We start from the raw sequence: 17,897 nt of genomic DNA, 5'->3' as shown, positions 1-17,897 counted from the left end.
AGACAGGATTCATCTTTTGTGAATCTTTATTAAACAATATCCACACATGCTGTGCAGAATAAATTCACAAATCAATTATACCAAATTCATTGGTTCACAGTTGTATAAACTTAATGTCACTTTGGCTGATTGAACCACATCTTTTTTTTTTTTTCCAGTTTGCCAAACACTCCTCTGCAGAATTACAACACACAGCACATCAATTGAAGCCAATTATGTGAATGCATTCAATTGGTTGCCTCATACTGTACAGCTTCCTGATGAGCAGAAATAATTGGGATCTATTTTTCAGCAGCATTTTGAACAAGCACCGTCAGCAGCACCAAATCATTTTTCTCCATCAAACTGATAATTAAACACGTTTTTTCATTTCTTATTTTAGACATTTGCCCCAATTTGCTTTCAATATGACAGTTACTATACACCACATTTATCTCCTGCTGAGGAACAAAACTTTTCGTGGTTGAGGGATTTCCATGGTCTACACGTCTACATCAGCTCTTCATGTAGAACAGAGGAACTCCACCTGTGATGGATCCTGGTGGTTTATATCAACCTGGGTGGGTGACAGGACAAAACCGGGCTCCTCTCAACACTCTGGAGGAACAGACTGTCCATGTGATTAATGAAAACAGTCCCACCAAAGCCCTGATCCTTCCAGCAGTGGGTTGAGTCTTGGTTCCTATCCAAAGGACTGGAGGAGGGGCGCAGCAGTGGGCTGCTGTTGCTGTAGGGATTGGGAGGTGCACTTTAATGGCCGCCAAGACTTCGCTTTTCTCCGCTCGTCCAGTCCAGCCCGATGAATGTCAGGCTCATGGTCATGAATATGAAACCCAGTGCTGTGAAACACGCAGCCTGAAAAACCCAAAGGAGACGCGTCAATACAGAATCAGCAGGTCCTGCTTTTGTTTGAGTGTCCCCCCTCTCAGTGAACCCACCTGGATCTTTGGTCTGGAGGTCATGGGTTCCTGGTCGGTGGGGATGATGCGGATGTAGAACAGTCCAGGAAGGATGAAGATCAGACTGGGAGCAGTAGTTGCTCCTGGGACACACAGACGAGGCACAAAAATCATTACATTTTAAAACACAGTGTGCTGCACTTTGCTGTGTGTTTACAGTGCTTTGACAATAAAGCAACTGACATCACTGAGTCTGTTTGCTGTGTTTGTTATGTGGGCTTAGTTTAACTTTTTTAACTTTGGACTGCTGCACTTGCTAAAGGCAACTGAGGAGCTTTAAATCAGACATAAAAATGAGATATAAAAGAAACAGAAGTCTATGTGAAAACTTATAAAGTAATATTAAATAATATGAAAAATGCAGTGACAAACATAAAAGTTTAAATGTACTGAGAGTTGGAGCAGAGCTCAGGTTTACTGGGGGTTTGGACCTTCTGGACAGTTCAGAATGTTTCCAGATCAGAAGCCAGACAAAGGCCTGAGAACTGAAGTCAGTCCTATAATGATACCATCACAGCAGCTGAGCCTACTGAAGGTCTTGCTGACATAAGTCCTTTAATTCTTCTGGCTCAGTTTGTGGTCTTCAGACATCAGAGATTCGAGCGCTGACTTTTTTTTTTGGGACATGTATTCAGGGATTTGTTCAGTGCACTTAATCAGTGTCATATTGGAGTTTATTATACAGTTGTTTTTTTTTACAAATATCCCTTTTTTATTTGCTCGTAAGTCTAATATCCCACCAGTGATGCCAAAGATGTCTCGAATGTTGGGAACAAAAATGACCAGCAGGTTGACAGCGAACAGCAGACAAGCGGCGATGGCAATGTGACGGAGCCAGTGGAAGGGTTTCCCTGGGAACAGCAGCTGCAGGAGGGCACGACGGATCTGAAGGAGACACACACACACAGGAGGCACATGATGCCGCTCAGGTGTCACATCAAGTCAATGAATCAAACAACTTTATAATATAGAGCAGCTGTGTCAGAAACAACACCTTTTGTATTAGAAAATGATCCAGATCTTGTAGTTATGATATAATAAGTCATAATTGAGTTTTTTTCTGTTTTTGTTTTTTGTTTTTATTGGAGAAATTTACCAAATGGACATGTAAATTAATTGTAAGTGACAATAGTGTTTGTTGAACCTTCCTGCACAGATGTTTCATTTCAAAAACCTTCCATACTCATTCCCTTTCCTCTTAAGCTTTTAATGTGAAACCTCTACAGGAAGTAGATGGCAGTAGATACATCTCTGTTGTTGTACTGATGTATTTTTGCTGTGGAAATGCACATTATAGTGAATTTTCTATGTGAATTACTGTACCACAGGTACCTCCACCTCCTCCTCAGTGTTTTCACTTGGTCTTCCTCAGAGACAGGCCTTTACATGTCTCTGCAAGACTCTTTATTTGAACATGATTTGAACCCTGCCCACTTCTGTATTTCATTTAATACACGACACACAAGTATGTCACTGCCACAGAGTAACCTGTGTCGGATGGATGTGTGTGTGTGTGAGTGAAGGCAAGACAGGTTCTCACAGGAAACAGGACCACAGGTACAGTCAGAGTGACAGCCACCAGGACAGCCAGGCGGACACACAGGATGAGAGTGTCCATTAGGTCCACCTTACTGTAGGTATGGAGGAGCTCTGCTTCAGTGTTCCCTGTACACGCACACAAACACACACAGACACAATTATAGCATCTGTGACTTCTCATTGTCATTGAACTGAGCTGCGTGTTGCAGCTGAGTTAAAGGGATTCTGCTCTCACCGTAGAAGGTCAGGTAACCAAATATGGCAGTGAAGAAGTACATGACGAACATGCCCAGGATGGAAACGTTGCCAATATTCTGCATTCTTCTCTTGGTTGGGCTTTAGGGAAACAAGAGGGCAGATGTTTTAGCAATATGGCACATGAGGGCATGAGAGAGATGCATGGCTATTGCTATGGTTTAATTTCAGGGAAAGTTATATTTAAACATACACCCCCTTGTAGTGCTACAGTTCCCAAATATGAAACTAAGTGCTTTAAATGAATCAAGAGTGTGTTTTCATGTCTTGTATATGTGCTGTGATGTGTGAATCTTACTTGCTCAGTTCAGTGTAGATGGGAAGCACTTCAGGGTGACATACAAAAGCAAATGCCAGGATGGGGATGGTATACGCCGTCTGCAAATCAAGTGACAGAGGGACTTAACTTGGTTGTTTTCCAGGAAGTATACGAACTCTGAACACACGTGGCCATGTGCTCTGTGTAATTTGATGCATCCACAAATAGTTTCAGACCGTGCACGTGTTCAGAGCACGCTGCACTCCTCTAAACAGATCTCATTAGAAATGCACTGTTCAAATGCAAATGGTTATTTTTTGTGTTTGTGCTTGAAATTCAGGGAGTTCATCTCTGACCTCTTGGTTGATGGTGAAGAGTTTGGCGGTGCATGTGTCTTCAGGGACGGCTGCGTTCACAGAGTAGTTTCCAAACACCTCCAGAGGGCAGGCAATGTTGAATCTCTTGTAAATAACCTGATGTGACAGAGAGAGTGAGTCTGAGGAGGCATAACAACTTCTGCCTTTTCTGCCTTTGGTAACTAAATAACATACCTTTTGGTGATTTTTGGAACCAAACAAACAACATATGTTGTTTGTTTGGTATTTTAACTCTTCTCTGCCTTGTCTCCATATATATTGGGTTTTTGCATACCTTTCCAAAAGGGTCAAACAGTACACTACAGCAGCTGGTGAGGGTAACTCATCCCTGTCAGTCAGGGGGATTCAGCCTGGAGATACTGAGAAGAATAAGCTGAAAGTGACACAGAGACTATACTAGTTTTCACTTGAACTGTCCAATGGGCACTCGCCCAGCTATTTCCAAAAAGTAAATAGCTCGAGGGAAGCGTGCATCTCAAAGATGTTGACCTCCTAACCTGTGTCTGGTAACCTGTTGTCTTTGAGTCCCTGTCTACCTGCCAGCATGCTTGTCCATATATCTGCATGACAGTGACATTGTGTTGGTAAATGTGTAAGCAAACAGGAGTCATGTATGTGTCAACCTAATAAATTCCCAATATCCCCTCTCTTTTAGCTCTGTTTTTGGTCTCCACCAACTCCTGAGGTACATATCTGGCTCTTTAGCAGCTAAATGCTCCAATATGTTCTCCAGCTGCTCTCTGACTGCATCTGTCTGCTGTTTGGACAGTGAGCAGTGATTTTATTTAAAGCTTTTTATTAACAGCTGTCTGCTGCTGGAAACAAGGTTGATGGGAACACTGAGACTGAACCATAAATAGTCAGGTTGTTGTTGTGAAACCAAAACAACGAGCTGAAAAGGGCTAAAACTTTAGCAGAGCTGAGGGGAACTTCAGAGTTGTTGATAATTCTTTGTGCATGTCAACTTTTTACTAGGTTTAAAAGGACAGTTTTAATACTTTTGATTATGGAACCATCCAGTGTTGCTTTTTGCCCATAGTATGAATAGTGCTACCCTGTCTCCTGGAAATTAGATAAGATTTTTGTTTTGTTGCTGTGACTATAGCATTATTACACTTTTTATAGTTACATTTAGACTCTCACATGTTTAGGCTCTTGGTTAAGGTCAAGTAAAAGATCCCGGTCTGGATTAATACAGAAAAGTTCTCGGAGACAGGGTTGACACTCAGTGTATCTTGTTGCCTGGTAGTAGCGACTATAACTTAATGGTAATTTGTTTCCTCAGAGTTAACAACAATCGTTGCTCCAGCACTAACTGTGCTGTGACAGTAGCCATAACATTATGTGTGATGACCCACAGACTCACCGCAGAGAGGAAGAAGACCATGCAGGAGAGAGAGAATCCACTGGTGTAACCAAGATACCCTGCAGAACGCAAGAAACAACCCACAGACACACATCAAAATAAAAACCCCATGTAGGCAGTGTTACTACAGTCCAAGTGTTAGTGTTTTACAGCATTTTTTATGTGCATTTACTTTGGCTTTTTGAATTATATTGGAGAGTAGAACCAGTCTTTTCTCTCCTCCGTGACTTTGTGAAGTCTGTGTCAGATACAGTTTCCACCACACAATAAGGAAACACGGGGGCTGAGTTCTTTCTAAGGGAAGGAAGTAATTCATTGCCTCCTTGTACGAAAACTGTTAAAAGCATTACTTAAAGCCATCAAGTTGTTGACTATGATGAAGTTAAACAGAAGGAGCATACCCAGGTGTTTCATCATAGCCAGAGGGAAGATGATGCAGACTGTGACAATGATGATGAGGTAGTTTCCATTCATGAACCAGGAGCTGGGTGCAGAGCACAAGACATCACACACATACGGTGAAGCAAACTCACAAACAGTGTAAAACCATACAACCAAAAGTGAAGTCAAAGGAACAAAAGAGACCTCTGCTCCTTTCTAAAACATTTTCAATTTGTTCCACAGACAGGAAGTCAAATGTATACATGTGATGAATTAGCATTTTTCCTGCACATACACAAAGACAAATGGCTGTGATGTCTGTCAGTGGTCACAAACTTGCCTGTGTCCATTTACTTTGAAAAAACTAAAAGATCTAAGCAATACTTTTTTTTGTAGAGTGGGAACATAGTAAACATGGCAGCACAAAAGAAAGTCACTATGTGCCAAGCTCCATTGTTGTCCAAGCACCAACTGTCATGACTAGCCCCTAAGGGGGTTGTTCTCTGAACTCTTTTGGACTTCTGAACTCTTGTTTAGTTTAAGTTTTGTTTATAGTTCCTGTTTTATTTTGAAATCACTGCCCTTGTGTATCTTGTCTTGTTCTACTTCCTGTCTTTGTCTTGTTTCCCTCCTTTTGTGATTGTCTGCCCCGCCCTAATTGGTTTCACCTGTTGCCCATTGCCTTGTGTATTTAAGTCTCGTCTTTTCCCTGTGTTCTTGTCGGTTCGTTTGTGTTCCATGCCCAAGTCTGTGTTCCATGCCCATGTCCGTCTCCATGCCTGAGTCTGCGCCATGCCCCTGTGTTTGTTCATGTTCCTGTGTCTTGCGTTTTCCCCCTCATGGACTTACCTCGGTTTCTTTTGTTTCAAGTAAGGACTTTTGTATTTTTGTTTAGTTTTGTTCCTTGGTGTTTTTTCTCCCAAGTGGATGAGTTTTGGTTGTCTGAGTTTTGTTCCCTTGCCCTGGACTCTTCCAGTGAATTTTGGTTTATTAAAAGACTTTTAGTTCCACCTTTTTGCCTGTCTTGAGGGTTCTTGCGTTTGGGTCCTAGTCCTTGTTCCCCATAGTCGTGACAGAACGAACCGACCAGTATGGACCCAGCAAACCCCATTTGTGTTGCTGATTTGAAGATCAAGCTCTTATCCATGTCGCAAGACCTTGCAGAAATGAAAGAGATCAGTGGAGAGCTTTCAAATGTCTCCCGTCATCTGGATTTTGTGCTTGAGTTCCAGCGGCCGCCCACAAGCAACTGGGCGAGGAATTTGGCCTGGAAATTGCTCCGACAGCTGGTTTTAGAAAAACTCTGGTTGGTGGAGTTGTTTCCAGAGCTAGCTGAACCGATGGGGGTGTCCCTATCAGATCCAGCTCTGGTCGACACCCAGGGTTTTGCTAAGGAACTTTTCAAGTGTCTTGGGGGTAATGTAAACTCTCAGCCAGCCTCCCAGTCAGCTAGCCTCTGGCCTACTAGCCTCCAGCCCGTCTCCCCTGTCCCTGCATCGGGGATCGTGGCCATGTCTCCAGTCAGCAGCCCGGCTGACACTTGCTTCACGTCTCCCGTCAGCAGTCCGGCCGACGCTTGCCCCACGTCTCCAGTCGGCGGCCTGGCTGACACCTGCTTCATGTCTCCGCTCGGCGGCCCGGCTGACATCAGCTCCTCGCCTCCAGTCAGCGGTCCGGTCGACTCCTGTTCCTTGTCTCCAGTCGGCGGCCTGGCTGACCCCTGCTTCATGTCTCCCGTCAGCGGTCCGGCCGACATTTGCCCCACGTCTCTAGTTGGCAGTCTGGCTGACACCTGCTTCACGTCTCCTGCCAGCGGTCTGGCTGACATCAGCGGCCCGACTGACACTTGCTTCACGTCTCCAGTCGGCGGTCCGCGCGACATCAGCTCCTCGCCTCCAGTGGGCAGTCCGGCCCACTCCTGTCCCTCGCCTCCAGTCAGCGGTGCTGTCGGCGGTCCGTCCGACATCAGCTCCTCGCCTCCAGTGGGCAGTCCGGCTGACTCCTGTCCCTCGCCTCCAGTCAGCGGTGCTGTCAGCGGCCTGGCCGACTTCTGCTCCTCGACACCTGCTCCACGCGCCCAGCCGACACCTACTCCACGCTTCCTGTCGGCGGCCCGGTCGACATCTGCCTCACGTCTGCAGTGAGCGGTCCGGCCGACACCTGCTCCTCGACTCCAGCCGGCGGTCCGGCCGACACCTGCTCCACGTGTCCATTCGGCGGCACGGCCGACACCTGCTCCCCTACTCCAGTCGGTGGTCCGGCCAACACCTGCTTCACAACTCCTGTTGGCGATCCGGCCGACACCTGTTCCCCAGCCAGCTGCCTCCTCATCTCCGGAGGGGACTCGTCTTCACCCCCGTCGCCCTCCAGCCTCACCTCCAGTGGTGGCTCGCCTTTGCCGCCGTCGTCCTGCATGTTGGCTATCTGAGCTTCTTCACCTGTCTGGTCATTCTCCCGGGCGCCATCACCTGTCTGTCCAGCCTGGTGGTCGGCCTCCCCAGCGTCTTCACCAGTCTGTCTGGCCTCTGGGTTGGCCCCCTGAGGTCACCTCATCTGCTCCAGTTCAACCTTCAGGTCGTCCACCTGAGGTCTCCTGTCCTGCCCTGGCTCAACCTCCAGGTCATCCGCCTGAAGTTTCCTGCCCTGCCTGGGTTTGGCACCTAGGCCGTCCACCTGAGGTCTCTTGCCTCTCTCACCAGCTCTCTGATTGCTGGCCCCTGACTCCCTCCTCCAGACCCCCTCCGCCCACCCTGTGTAATACAACGGGTCTGACTATGGGCCGTCTGGTATCCGGCCCTTTAGGGGGGGGTACTGTCATGACTAGCCCCTAAGGGGGTTGTTCTCTGAACTCTTTTGGACTTCTGAACTCTTGTTTAGTTTAAGTTTTGTTTATAGTTCCTGTTTTATTTTGAAATCACTGCCCTTGTGTATCTTGTCTTGTTCTACTTCCTGTCTTTGTCTTGTTTCCCTCCTTTTGTGATTGTCTGCCCCGCCCTAATTGGTTTCACCTGTTGCCCATTGCCTTGTGTATTTAAGTCTCGTCTTTTCCCTGTGTTCTTGTCGGTTCGTTTGTGTTCCATGCCCAAGTCTGTGTTCCATGCCCAAGTCTGTGTTCCATGCCCATGTCCGTCTCCATGCCTGAGTCTGCGCCATGCCCCTGTGTTTGTTCATGTTCCTGTGTCTTGCGTTTTCCCCCTCATGGACTTACCTCGGTTTCTTTTGTTTCAAGTAAGGACTTTTGTATTTTTGTTTAGTTTTGTTCCTTGGTGTTTTTTCTCCCAAGTGGATGAGTTTTGGTTGTCTGAGTTTTGTTCCCTTGCCCTGGACTCTTCCAGTGAATTTTGGTTTATTAAAAGACTTTTAGTTCCACCTTTTTGCCTGTCTTGAGGGTTCTTGCGTTTGGGTCCTAGTCCTTGTTCCCCATAGTCGTGACACCAACAAGTGCGCCAACCAGAATGGCCATCTAGGTCGTTCTGGTTGGAGCCGGACAAACAACAAAACAAAGGTACGGACAAACGACCATATAGGTTGTTGCTCCAGCACTAACCTATAGATCATTTGTACATACCCACTGAGGTGACCTATGGGAGTGTCTCCTATGGCAGCTGGCGTACACCTTTGTTGTCATGGTTGCAATATAAACATGCGGGTAAGCTTATGGAATGGTCATGGTTCGGTTAGGTTTAGGCACTAAAGCAATGTGGTTAGGTTCAGGGAAAGATCATGGTTTGGGTTCAAATAAGTACCGGGTTAAGGTTGGAGGACCTTGGTCGTAATAGTTACAATAATAAACAAGAACAGTCATGGTGAGGAAGTACTGAGACAGACTGATACATTGATGGTTTTTGTTTTTTCTTCTTTTATTTTGGACCTCTGTCTGACACTTATCAAAGTGATAATACATTTTGTAGATTTCATAGCCGTTAGTGGTACTCACTCAGAGTTAGATGTCTGGCCAAGAAAAGCTTGGATGACCAGTGGTAACTCATATTTCACTATGAATAGGTAGCTGGACATGGCTGTAGGAGAGAAAGACAGAGACAGTCTGAGGGAAGAGCTTTTATCAGTGTACACACTGATAAACACGTGTATTTACACGTTCCCTCAAAACAGTGACATTCTGGTGCATTTGGTTCCTGTGGCTAAACGTACCATCACCTTCTCCATCTATTCATTTGACATAAACATTTCAAATAGCACACCTCTATACCAGTTTCTCACCTCCAATGTTATGTAACGTTATGATGACAGCTGCTAGAATCTTCCCTGGATGACCAAAAGCTCTGAGGCCCAGCTGCTCATAGGCACGAATGCCTGAAAAGACCAATAACAAAGAGCCGTGTTAACAGACTGTGGACAGACACTTTAACAGCATTACTACCTGAGCTGGCCTTATATACAAAGGAAGGGAAGTAAAAAGACAAAGACACAGGCCTTGTGAAAAGTTTGAACTATGAGACAAATCTCAGGTTTCTGACCATATTTTCTAAATGAAATAAAATCTTACCCACAACTCCTGCACTGCGTAGCAGCAGATGGATGGAGTAACAGGACAGACAAGCAATGCATGTCAACAGGATCCTGTAACATACAACAGGTATGGTGTGTAATGTCATTACTGTCACTTCTTATGCATTGATTTGTGTCAGTATTGTACTTCACAGCTTTGAAGCCTTGGGAATGAATCCTAAACGCTACAATCAGCCATTACAGTGTCACTACCACTGGAGAGATGTGGCTCTAAGGGAGCTGAGTAAAAAAAGGCCTTACAGTAGTCCAGCCAACGTGACACAACTGCTGCAACCGCCAGTTTAAGGCTGCTTCATTTAAAGTGTAATTTGACTAAAGAAGCTGTAAGGGTCAACATGGTGCTATTTCAATGTCTGGAGGACATCTGTGGTGTGTTTTAGAAATAGTTGGACATGCCTGCCATGCTCACTTAAAGGAAGGGTTCACAATTTTTCAAAGTCTGTCTTGAAGTAATCATTCCTCCTTTTCATTTCTGCAGCTCAGTAAGGAACATGAAGGGGGACATTTGTGCTAAAAAAGACAGTAGCTTTGGAAGATGTCTGTTTGATTTGTCTAACAGGTGGCAGAAAGTGACAGTTGGTGGTGCCAGGTGTCAATTTACAGTGTAGGAATTGGGATCAACCAGTCACCTTCTCCAGTTATTTTAATGGATTGCCAGCAGAAGACACTCGTCAATAAGTGGACAATGAGGATCACAATGTGGACTTTATGGATCCAGGGATGCCCCCCACCAAGATATCCTCATTACACTGTAATATTGTATGTTGTAATATCATGTGGTCCCAAGGCTTAGCTAAGTTTGTGCTCAGTCATATTGTGAACTAATGTCCTATCAAAGGTTTAGTATTATCATATGCCCCATTCATTGATTAAATGCTTCGTGGTTGCTGCTGTTACTTTATTTTAATTTATTGTTATCAACTAAATCACTGCTTTAACCTTTGAGGGATGTGATGGCTGATGACCCAGTTTGGGTAAAACTCTGTGGATTCAGTGGGATTCTGTCAACCATACAGTCACCTCTGGTTATTATACATGGCTTGAGTCTACATTAGATCGCTCTTGGCTCTTGGACAGTCAATCTCACTGTCGTAGTACTGGAATGTCACTAAAAGTTATGACTAGGATTCTCTTGAGGGGAAATGAATGTATTCCACGTATTAGCTCTTAATGGAGTTAGCTCATTAAGTCAGAAAGTGCTGCTCAACCATGTTGAATTCCTGTTTCTGAAAAGCATCTGTGGGCTAAGACAGTCTTAGACTGTAACAGACTTACAATGGGAAGTCATCTTAGCTGTTATGTCAGCTTATGTAACTGAATAGAGGCCCCTGTGGCCACAAGTGACAATATGGGGTAAATGGTTAAATGAAGTGTAACAGTAGCACTGTATCGACTCAGTAATGTCAGTTACACAGAAATATTTTTCTGAAGTTACATTAACATAAGCAAACATTAGCCACCATGAGCTAGTGGATTTAAAACCAAGTAAGACTGTAGCTGGAAAAGCCCTGAGTGCACTGAACTGAGCCGAGGGTGTTTTACAAATTCTACTTAAACCTGTAACAGGAAGAAGGCAGTATTTCTTCTCTCAAAGTTTACATACTTTTGCCTCAAGATGCTTTTGGAAATGGGGTCCATCATTAGTCTTCATTCACTGGTCAATAACACATCAGACTTGAACACAGAAGACCACTCTCTGTTTCCTGATGGTGTTTGTATGACCATGATCAGTGCAATGGTTATTGTTACTGTGATTACTATCACCAGCCAGCCACATATATGTACTCTCCTGGTTTCCTTGTTCCCCTGTCTGATCATTCCTTTGCAGCTTTTTCCTGGTGTTAATCTCTGTTAGTAGGTGACTTAGCTTTGTTTTCTGCTTGTTGTACTTTTGTGTACTTCCTGTCTGGATTTGTTAGTTTGGTTTGGGCTGTTTTTACCTGTGTAGGGCTGCCTGGCTTTCCAGTGAAAGACTTTGCCTTTTGAACTTTACTTTGTGTCCCGAGTCTTTCTCTGCATCTGAGTCTCTGACCTGCCCAGAAACATTACAAAACCGTGTTTGTCTTTCCTGGCCAGTTTTAGCTGTTAGAGGCCCACATTTGGATTTTGCCAAGCAGTGCAAAATAAGCAGTGGACATCCTTAAAGACCCAACTGGGATTAATATTAATATTTTATTCTGATTTTGGCCTGTGATGTGTGAGTATGTTTCAGGTTTTGGCTGGTAAACACAGTGTTTTCATAAGATTATTTGCCTTGATTATTTGTTTTCATAAGATTATAAGATTATTTGTCTAAAGAGAGACAGGAAACAAGGACAGAGAGTGAGGGGGTTATGAAACATAATGTTGTGTTCTATTTGACACAAGGTATTGATTTGGATGTACAAATGACTGATTCATTGTGGATCATGACTACTGTACATGTGCTATAAGCAGTAAATGTTGTGTAATATTTACCTTGTCTCCTCCTCGTGCGTCTGTTTGTCTACTGTCTGTCTTTTTCAGGGAACCACTGAGGTATGGGATGTATGTGTGGGTTTGTGTCCCACATTCAGTTGCACTCTCTAAGTGTTTGTATAAAGAGTGTGCATATCTCTGTTACTTACAGGAAAAGGATAATGCCAGTGTTTGACATGGCATACGACAAACCCAGGATGCCGCTGCCCATGATGGCGTTGCTCAGGTTGAAGACAGACATCCCAAATGAAGTTTTACCCTCAAACTGAAAAAGACATTAGACATTATTTCATGTTCGGCTGCACAATGTTGCAAAATGAGAAGTCAGCTAAATATAGTGTCCAAGGCTGTGCAACACAGCATCGGACTCACATATCATACAGAGACAACCTGAGGTTCAGTTCTCCCTTAGCATATGAAATGAACACATGACTTCTGCTTCATTCATACTCACATCTGTGAACTGAGGTCGCTTTGATCCATCGCTCTTGTGCTGCAGGAACATTTCTTTCTCTGGTGGGACTCTGCAATATCCATCCCAAACAAAACAAGAAACAGTTCTTCAGCTTTAAAATATGAACATGCTTGATTTACTATGAATTCATAGATAGTCGGTGTAGTAGGGCACTCATAGGAAACTTACCCTCCCTCCACAGCCACAGCAGCTTCGTGGTGGTGACCATTTGATAGCTTTTGCAGTTCCATACTTGTGACAGGTTCAGCTGGGGCAAAGTTATTTCTTGGAAAATTTCAGATGAATGAAAAGATATTGAGAAGTGAAATCTGAAAGAAGAAAGAGAATGCAATAAACTAAAAATCAGTGTTTGCATATTTTAATCATTTTATAGTGGCCGTATTTATGTGCATATATGTGTGTGTGTGTATACATATACATATACACACAGACACACATATATTTCCACTATCCATATTGAAAAGGTGTAACTCTCCATGTCTTATCCCATGATTTCTGATTCATGAAACAGCATTCAGTGAGAGAAAATTGATAAAGTGAGATAGTGAATTACACAAGTGGTTCATCAGTTACATTCAGCCCCATGTCATCAGTGTCAAAGTACACATCTGCGCCCACACACTCACTACAAACACACCCCTCTCCACGTGCCTGTGTTTGGTTTGCAAGTACCAATGGAAGAGCTGATCAACAAGCATTGCAGTATTCATCCACAGACACTTCAGGTCAAACACTACCACATTATTTTATTCACTTTTGGTTACAGTTGATATCATTGTGTAAAGTTTCCACCATTAAAAACTGGCTAAAACGTTACAAGGCTAATTAGTCAGTTGGTTTAATGACAGAAAAATGATTCTACTAACATTTTGATAATCAATTATTAGTTTAAAAAAAATTTTGAGGAAAAAAATATGCCAAATTCACTGGAACATGTCTGTGTGCTGGGTTTGTTTGACTGCATTTTATCCAGTGTCTGAGCCCTGTATCTGAACAGCAATTTTTGAATTTGGTATCTATTTAGCTATAGCTTTCAACAGACTTTAAATATTCAGCTAAACAAGCAGCAATGTGGTCACTGATGTGTATAAATAGGAATAAAAAGAGGAATGTGTCTGAAAACAAAATTGTTCCAACTTTATGGGCAACAGTGTAGAAATAATACAATTGCAGAAACCTTAGCCAAAAGTGCAATATGTCAAAGTTACGTTTTGTACTGGTGGCACAAAACATTTCCCAAACCCCACTGAAAAGCAACGTGGCTCTATAGATAAGAGGCCAGAGTGGAGCCAACTCTGAACAGCTCGAGCTGTGGATATCTTTTCCCTGTAGGCCTCACAAATGACAGGCAGTGTGATAACAGCTGAGAATGACCTCCCTGCTCAAACATGACTGAGCTGGATCCTCAGACACTGACATTTTGTACAGTAATTGTCACATGGACTTTATTTGTAAATACTGTTCCTGTTCAGATGCACATTTGACATCTTCATGGTCTCATTGCACTTTATGGACATTACTTAGTATATTCATGTTTCCCAGAGAGGACTCAAACAAATTTTAGTTTTAATGATTTCAATAAATACATTTAGTATAATGTGGTCATGCAGCAGGTTCAGGTGGTAGCAGAGCTGTTGGAACATGTATACAAACATAATGTATAACATATATATATCAAAGCTCCACTTAAACATAAACTTATAAATTGAAAAGTGTCACTGTAAGTCAGCCATGTAAATTGGACACCTCCCACTTGAACTGTGGATTTGAGGGTTTCAGATCAGGATCAGGTTCTGCCTGTCTGTGCATTCAAAGGATATTTTTTTCACAAAGCACTGGCCTCACTGAAATAATACTTAACCCCCCCCCCCCTTGTTAAGCCTGACCAGGGCTCTAAATTCCAAACTGTGTTCCCATCATAACTGATTGGATTCCATGTCTGATTGATTGAACATGGCTAAAAGATGACATTTCTGTTTCTTAATGAATATAACGCAATATTACACAATAAAATAGTCTGTGAGAGGAGAGTATATCAAAGCCAAACAGTTTCTGTTGGCTGTTGGCTGCACGCTATCTGACGTCTTGTGATGCAGGTACACACACCCATCCTGTGCACCAATCAGGCTCAGGAGTTTCTTGCCAATGCTTTTTGGCCAAAAGACACATTTACAGCTGTAGGCAGACGCTTTTCTGTCTGACAGCCTCTGCTTCCGCTTGATTAATGCAAGAAAAACCAGACCAAACAGTATATGGAAGTTGTTTCAACTTGACAATTTACAGCACACAATACATGTCTTCACCGTCCATGTGTGGGTTTAACTTAATCTGGCCAACATGGGAACCAGCTGGTGTAAAACATTCGTAACATAGAAAGTGAAATGATTTCTCTGAACTGGACAGATGTTGGGTAGTGAAAGGTAGTTAGAGGAATAGTTTGATGTTAGGGAGTACCCTGGCTTTCTTTCTGACAGTGAAACATTCAGGTGTTCAGAGGTACAGGGCTGTCAGGATGTGATTAGCCTAGCTTAGCAAAAAGACTGGAAGCAAGGGAAAACAGCTAGTCAGAAAACAGCCAGGCTCTGTCCACAGTTCAAAAATACTCCTACCAACTCCCCTAAAGCTCACTGATTCACATGTTGTATCTGTTTAATCTGTTTTTTTTTTTAGTTTTCTCTTTGTCTCCCCCTCCTTCCAGTCTTTACGCTAAGCTAGGCTAACCACATCCTGACTTCTGCTCTGCAGTTAACACACAGACATGAGATTTATTTCCATCTAAACATCTCACTCTTGAAGAGAAAGTCAATCACTGTATTTCCTCAAATACTGAACTATTCTTCTGAGGAAATTCCTTTAAGTTGATGATTCCCTTTGTTCCTCAACATGTCTGAATTTCACATTTGTAATCTTTTGAGATTAAAAAAAGGGTTTTGAAACACAGAACATTTGACCCTTTAACACTTTACCTAAATTTCACTGCATAGAAAACACAGACACAGACTGTGTTTTCACCCGACTGGGACAGTATACAGAGTCTGCCACACACACAGTGAGGTGAGAGGGAACATATAGTGTACAATGTGTGCCTGGCTGTGGCCCTGCCCTGTTTTCCCAGTAAGGAATGTGTAGATTTACATCTTATGTAATACTTCCACCTTTTTGTGTTTTAGTCTGTTTTTTTAATGAGCAGCACATTAACCTCTATCTGAGACCTACAGCATGGCAAGCATCAGCTGTGGCTCATATTTACCTCATAACACTAACAAAACTGCTTGTTTTGTTGTTGTTGTTATTTTGGTATTTTCTGCATTTATTTATAGCAATGACATATACGTCAAAAGTAAATGAGTGCGTTGAACTGTTCCCCCATAGTAATTTGTTCTCTCATTTGCCATTTATGAAAAATGATAGAAAATAAAATATCACAAAGAGGAAAATCCATATTTGTACACTACAGTAGAAGCCATCACCTCACTGCTGCATAAAAACCCTTAATGCTGCCCCCTGACTTTGTTAACAAAGTTAAAATTACTTTACGTAACATTAGTAATTCATTTAGAAAATAACCAGTACCAAACATATGGAGTTAATAAATATGAAAATTGCTTGAAATTATATTAGAATCTCAAGAAGTATCATGCTCAAGCTCTTTTGTAGTTAGTTAAATTACTTTAGGTAAGTTTATAGCAAAATAAATAAATAAAAGGCTCATAGAGAACAGATTGTCAGGAAGTGATTACATCTGGAGGACAGCTGCACTATCTGTGTCCTAGCTCTGATTAACCTTTCAGAATCAAAGCCTCTGAGCACCGGTTGGTGTCTGTAACAAAGCTCTGCTCTGCTCCTCTCCCGTGGTCTGTCACTCTTCCTGAGCAGACCTTCTCAAGTGGTCAAACCACGTGGCAGTACAGTGAGCTCCAGCTCAGCCAAGAAGAATGGAGTGGCTTACCTCCAGAAACAGGTCCAGCTGACTCTCTGAAGCAGAGGGAGAACTTGCGTGGTGAAGTCCTGGATCAGAGGGTGTAGTTTGGGCTGGGAAGGTGATTACACTGGCCTGTTTTTGGAGCCCAGCAGAGAAGCACAGAGCGCCTCAGGGAGAGGTTGGGGGAGAGGGGAGCAAATGTGGGAGCGGGCAGTGAAGAGGGAGGTCTGCTGAAAATGACGGTTTCACGTTTCTTGTGATGTCACATGTATAGGCACTCCTCTTCCTTTCCAAAAAAAAAAGGAGAAAAAAAAGAAAACAAGTTAAGTGTGACTTTCTCTCAGGCCCCTGGTGATGGATTGCTGTGTGGGGAGTTCACGTGGCTTCTAAAGTCTGCTCATACACACTGGGCCTATTGAATTGTTTTCCATGTTTCAACTCTCTCTTCCTGCTCCTGACCTCGGAATCGTGCTAACAGTGGAAATATGGAGAGGTGATCAGCACAGAGGTTGCATAAGAGCCTGGCGGCTTGTGGTGGGCAGCTCTGCAAATCGAGGCAAACTGGAAAAATCTAGCTCTATTAGATCAATGTGGAAACGTTCCACAGAAAGTAAATATATAAACCCGTGTTCTCCAAGAAGTGTCCGAGGTGACCTGAGGCCTGCAGCTGAACAGAGCTGGCTGAAACAACACATGGTCCAGCACACAGACATTCCCACGGTTATTTTGATGTACTGTTTCCACACAGCAGCACAGTTTCAGCTGTGTGTGTAGGCTTGCTCTACTCACTGTGTGTGTGTGTGTGTGTGTGTGTGTGTGTGTGTGTGTGTGTGTGTGTGTGTGTGTGTGTGTGTGTGTGTGTGTGTGTGTGTGTGTGTGGAGGTTTGGCTGCTCTAACAATGTTCCTCAAGATATTAAAACCTCCTTTATGTGATTTATGGTGTACAGAACATTAGGAATGATTTCTCCACATGTAAAATCACTCAGAATTCTTCTTTCTTTTCGTGTTACGTGATGTCTGGAAGCCCACTGCTGAAAAGAAGAGTTTTGGTTCAGCGGACAACACCCTGGATAAAGAAAGTATGAAGAATATAAAAGTTAAATAGGCAGTAATACTAGGAAACAGCAGAGAAGTATAATTTCTAGTCTTTCTTCACTAGTGGAGCCATCAATGCCCAAAGACACTTCGACATGAGGACCGGAAGAGTCAGGGATTGAACTACTGACCTTCCACCTGAGCCACAGCTAGAGGTACTTCTCTAGTTGTTCAGTACAGGATGTTAATAGAACATTATTCTACCACTGAATCAGCAGCTGGAGTTTTCCTCTGGTGAATGATAGGTTAAAGGGGTACCTCAGTGATTTAGTGTGTCATTT

At 43.3% G+C, this 17,897-nt stretch overlaps 1 protein-coding gene across 1 annotated transcript; it reads right to left on the bottom strand.

Moving 5' to 3' along the window:
- Positions 1-10: 10 nt before the first annotated feature.
- On the bottom strand, positions 11-16,997 carry LOC121198430 (sodium-coupled neutral amino acid transporter 3-like). The gene is made up of 16 exons (XM_041062573.1): positions 16,548-16,997; positions 12,767-12,906; positions 12,578-12,647; positions 12,273-12,388; positions 9,644-9,717; positions 9,358-9,450; positions 9,074-9,155; positions 5,157-5,239; positions 4,756-4,814; positions 3,369-3,485; positions 3,052-3,131; positions 2,734-2,834; positions 2,500-2,624; positions 1,700-1,844; positions 939-1,042; positions 11-855 (listed from the first exon to the last, which is right to left on the bottom strand). The coding sequence occupies exons 2-16, from the start codon at positions 12,826-12,828 to the stop codon at positions 751-753; spliced, it is 1,416 nt and encodes a 471-aa protein (XP_040918507.1). The 5' UTR covers positions 12,829-12,906; positions 16,548-16,997; the 3' UTR covers positions 11-750.
- Positions 16,998-17,897: the final 900 nt, after the last annotated feature.

This window comes from Toxotes jaculatrix, chromosome 2 (genome assembly GCF_017976425.1).
Source record: "Toxotes jaculatrix isolate fToxJac2 chromosome 2, fToxJac2.pri, whole genome shotgun sequence".
Lineage (NCBI taxonomy): Eukaryota > Metazoa > Chordata > Actinopteri > Toxotidae > Toxotes > Toxotes jaculatrix.
Note: the sequence above shows the minus strand (reverse complement) of the source record. Positions and strands in the feature narration are given on the sequence as shown.

Excerpts from the sequence above, each read along its gene's own strand:
- LOC121198430 (XM_041062573.1), bottom strand. The coding sequence starts at position 12,828 with ATGGAACTGCAAAAGCTATCAAATGGTCACCACCACGAAGCTGCTGTG. Across the intron at positions 12,389-12,577 it reads AGCGACCTCAGTTCACAGAT|TTTGAGGGTAAAACTTCATT; the intron begins GTGAGTATGAAT and ends TGTCTTTTTCAG. Across the intron at positions 2,625-2,733 it reads TGGTTACCTGACCTTCTACG|GGAACACTGAAGCAGAGCTC; the intron begins GTGAGAGCAGAA and ends GTGCGTGTACAG.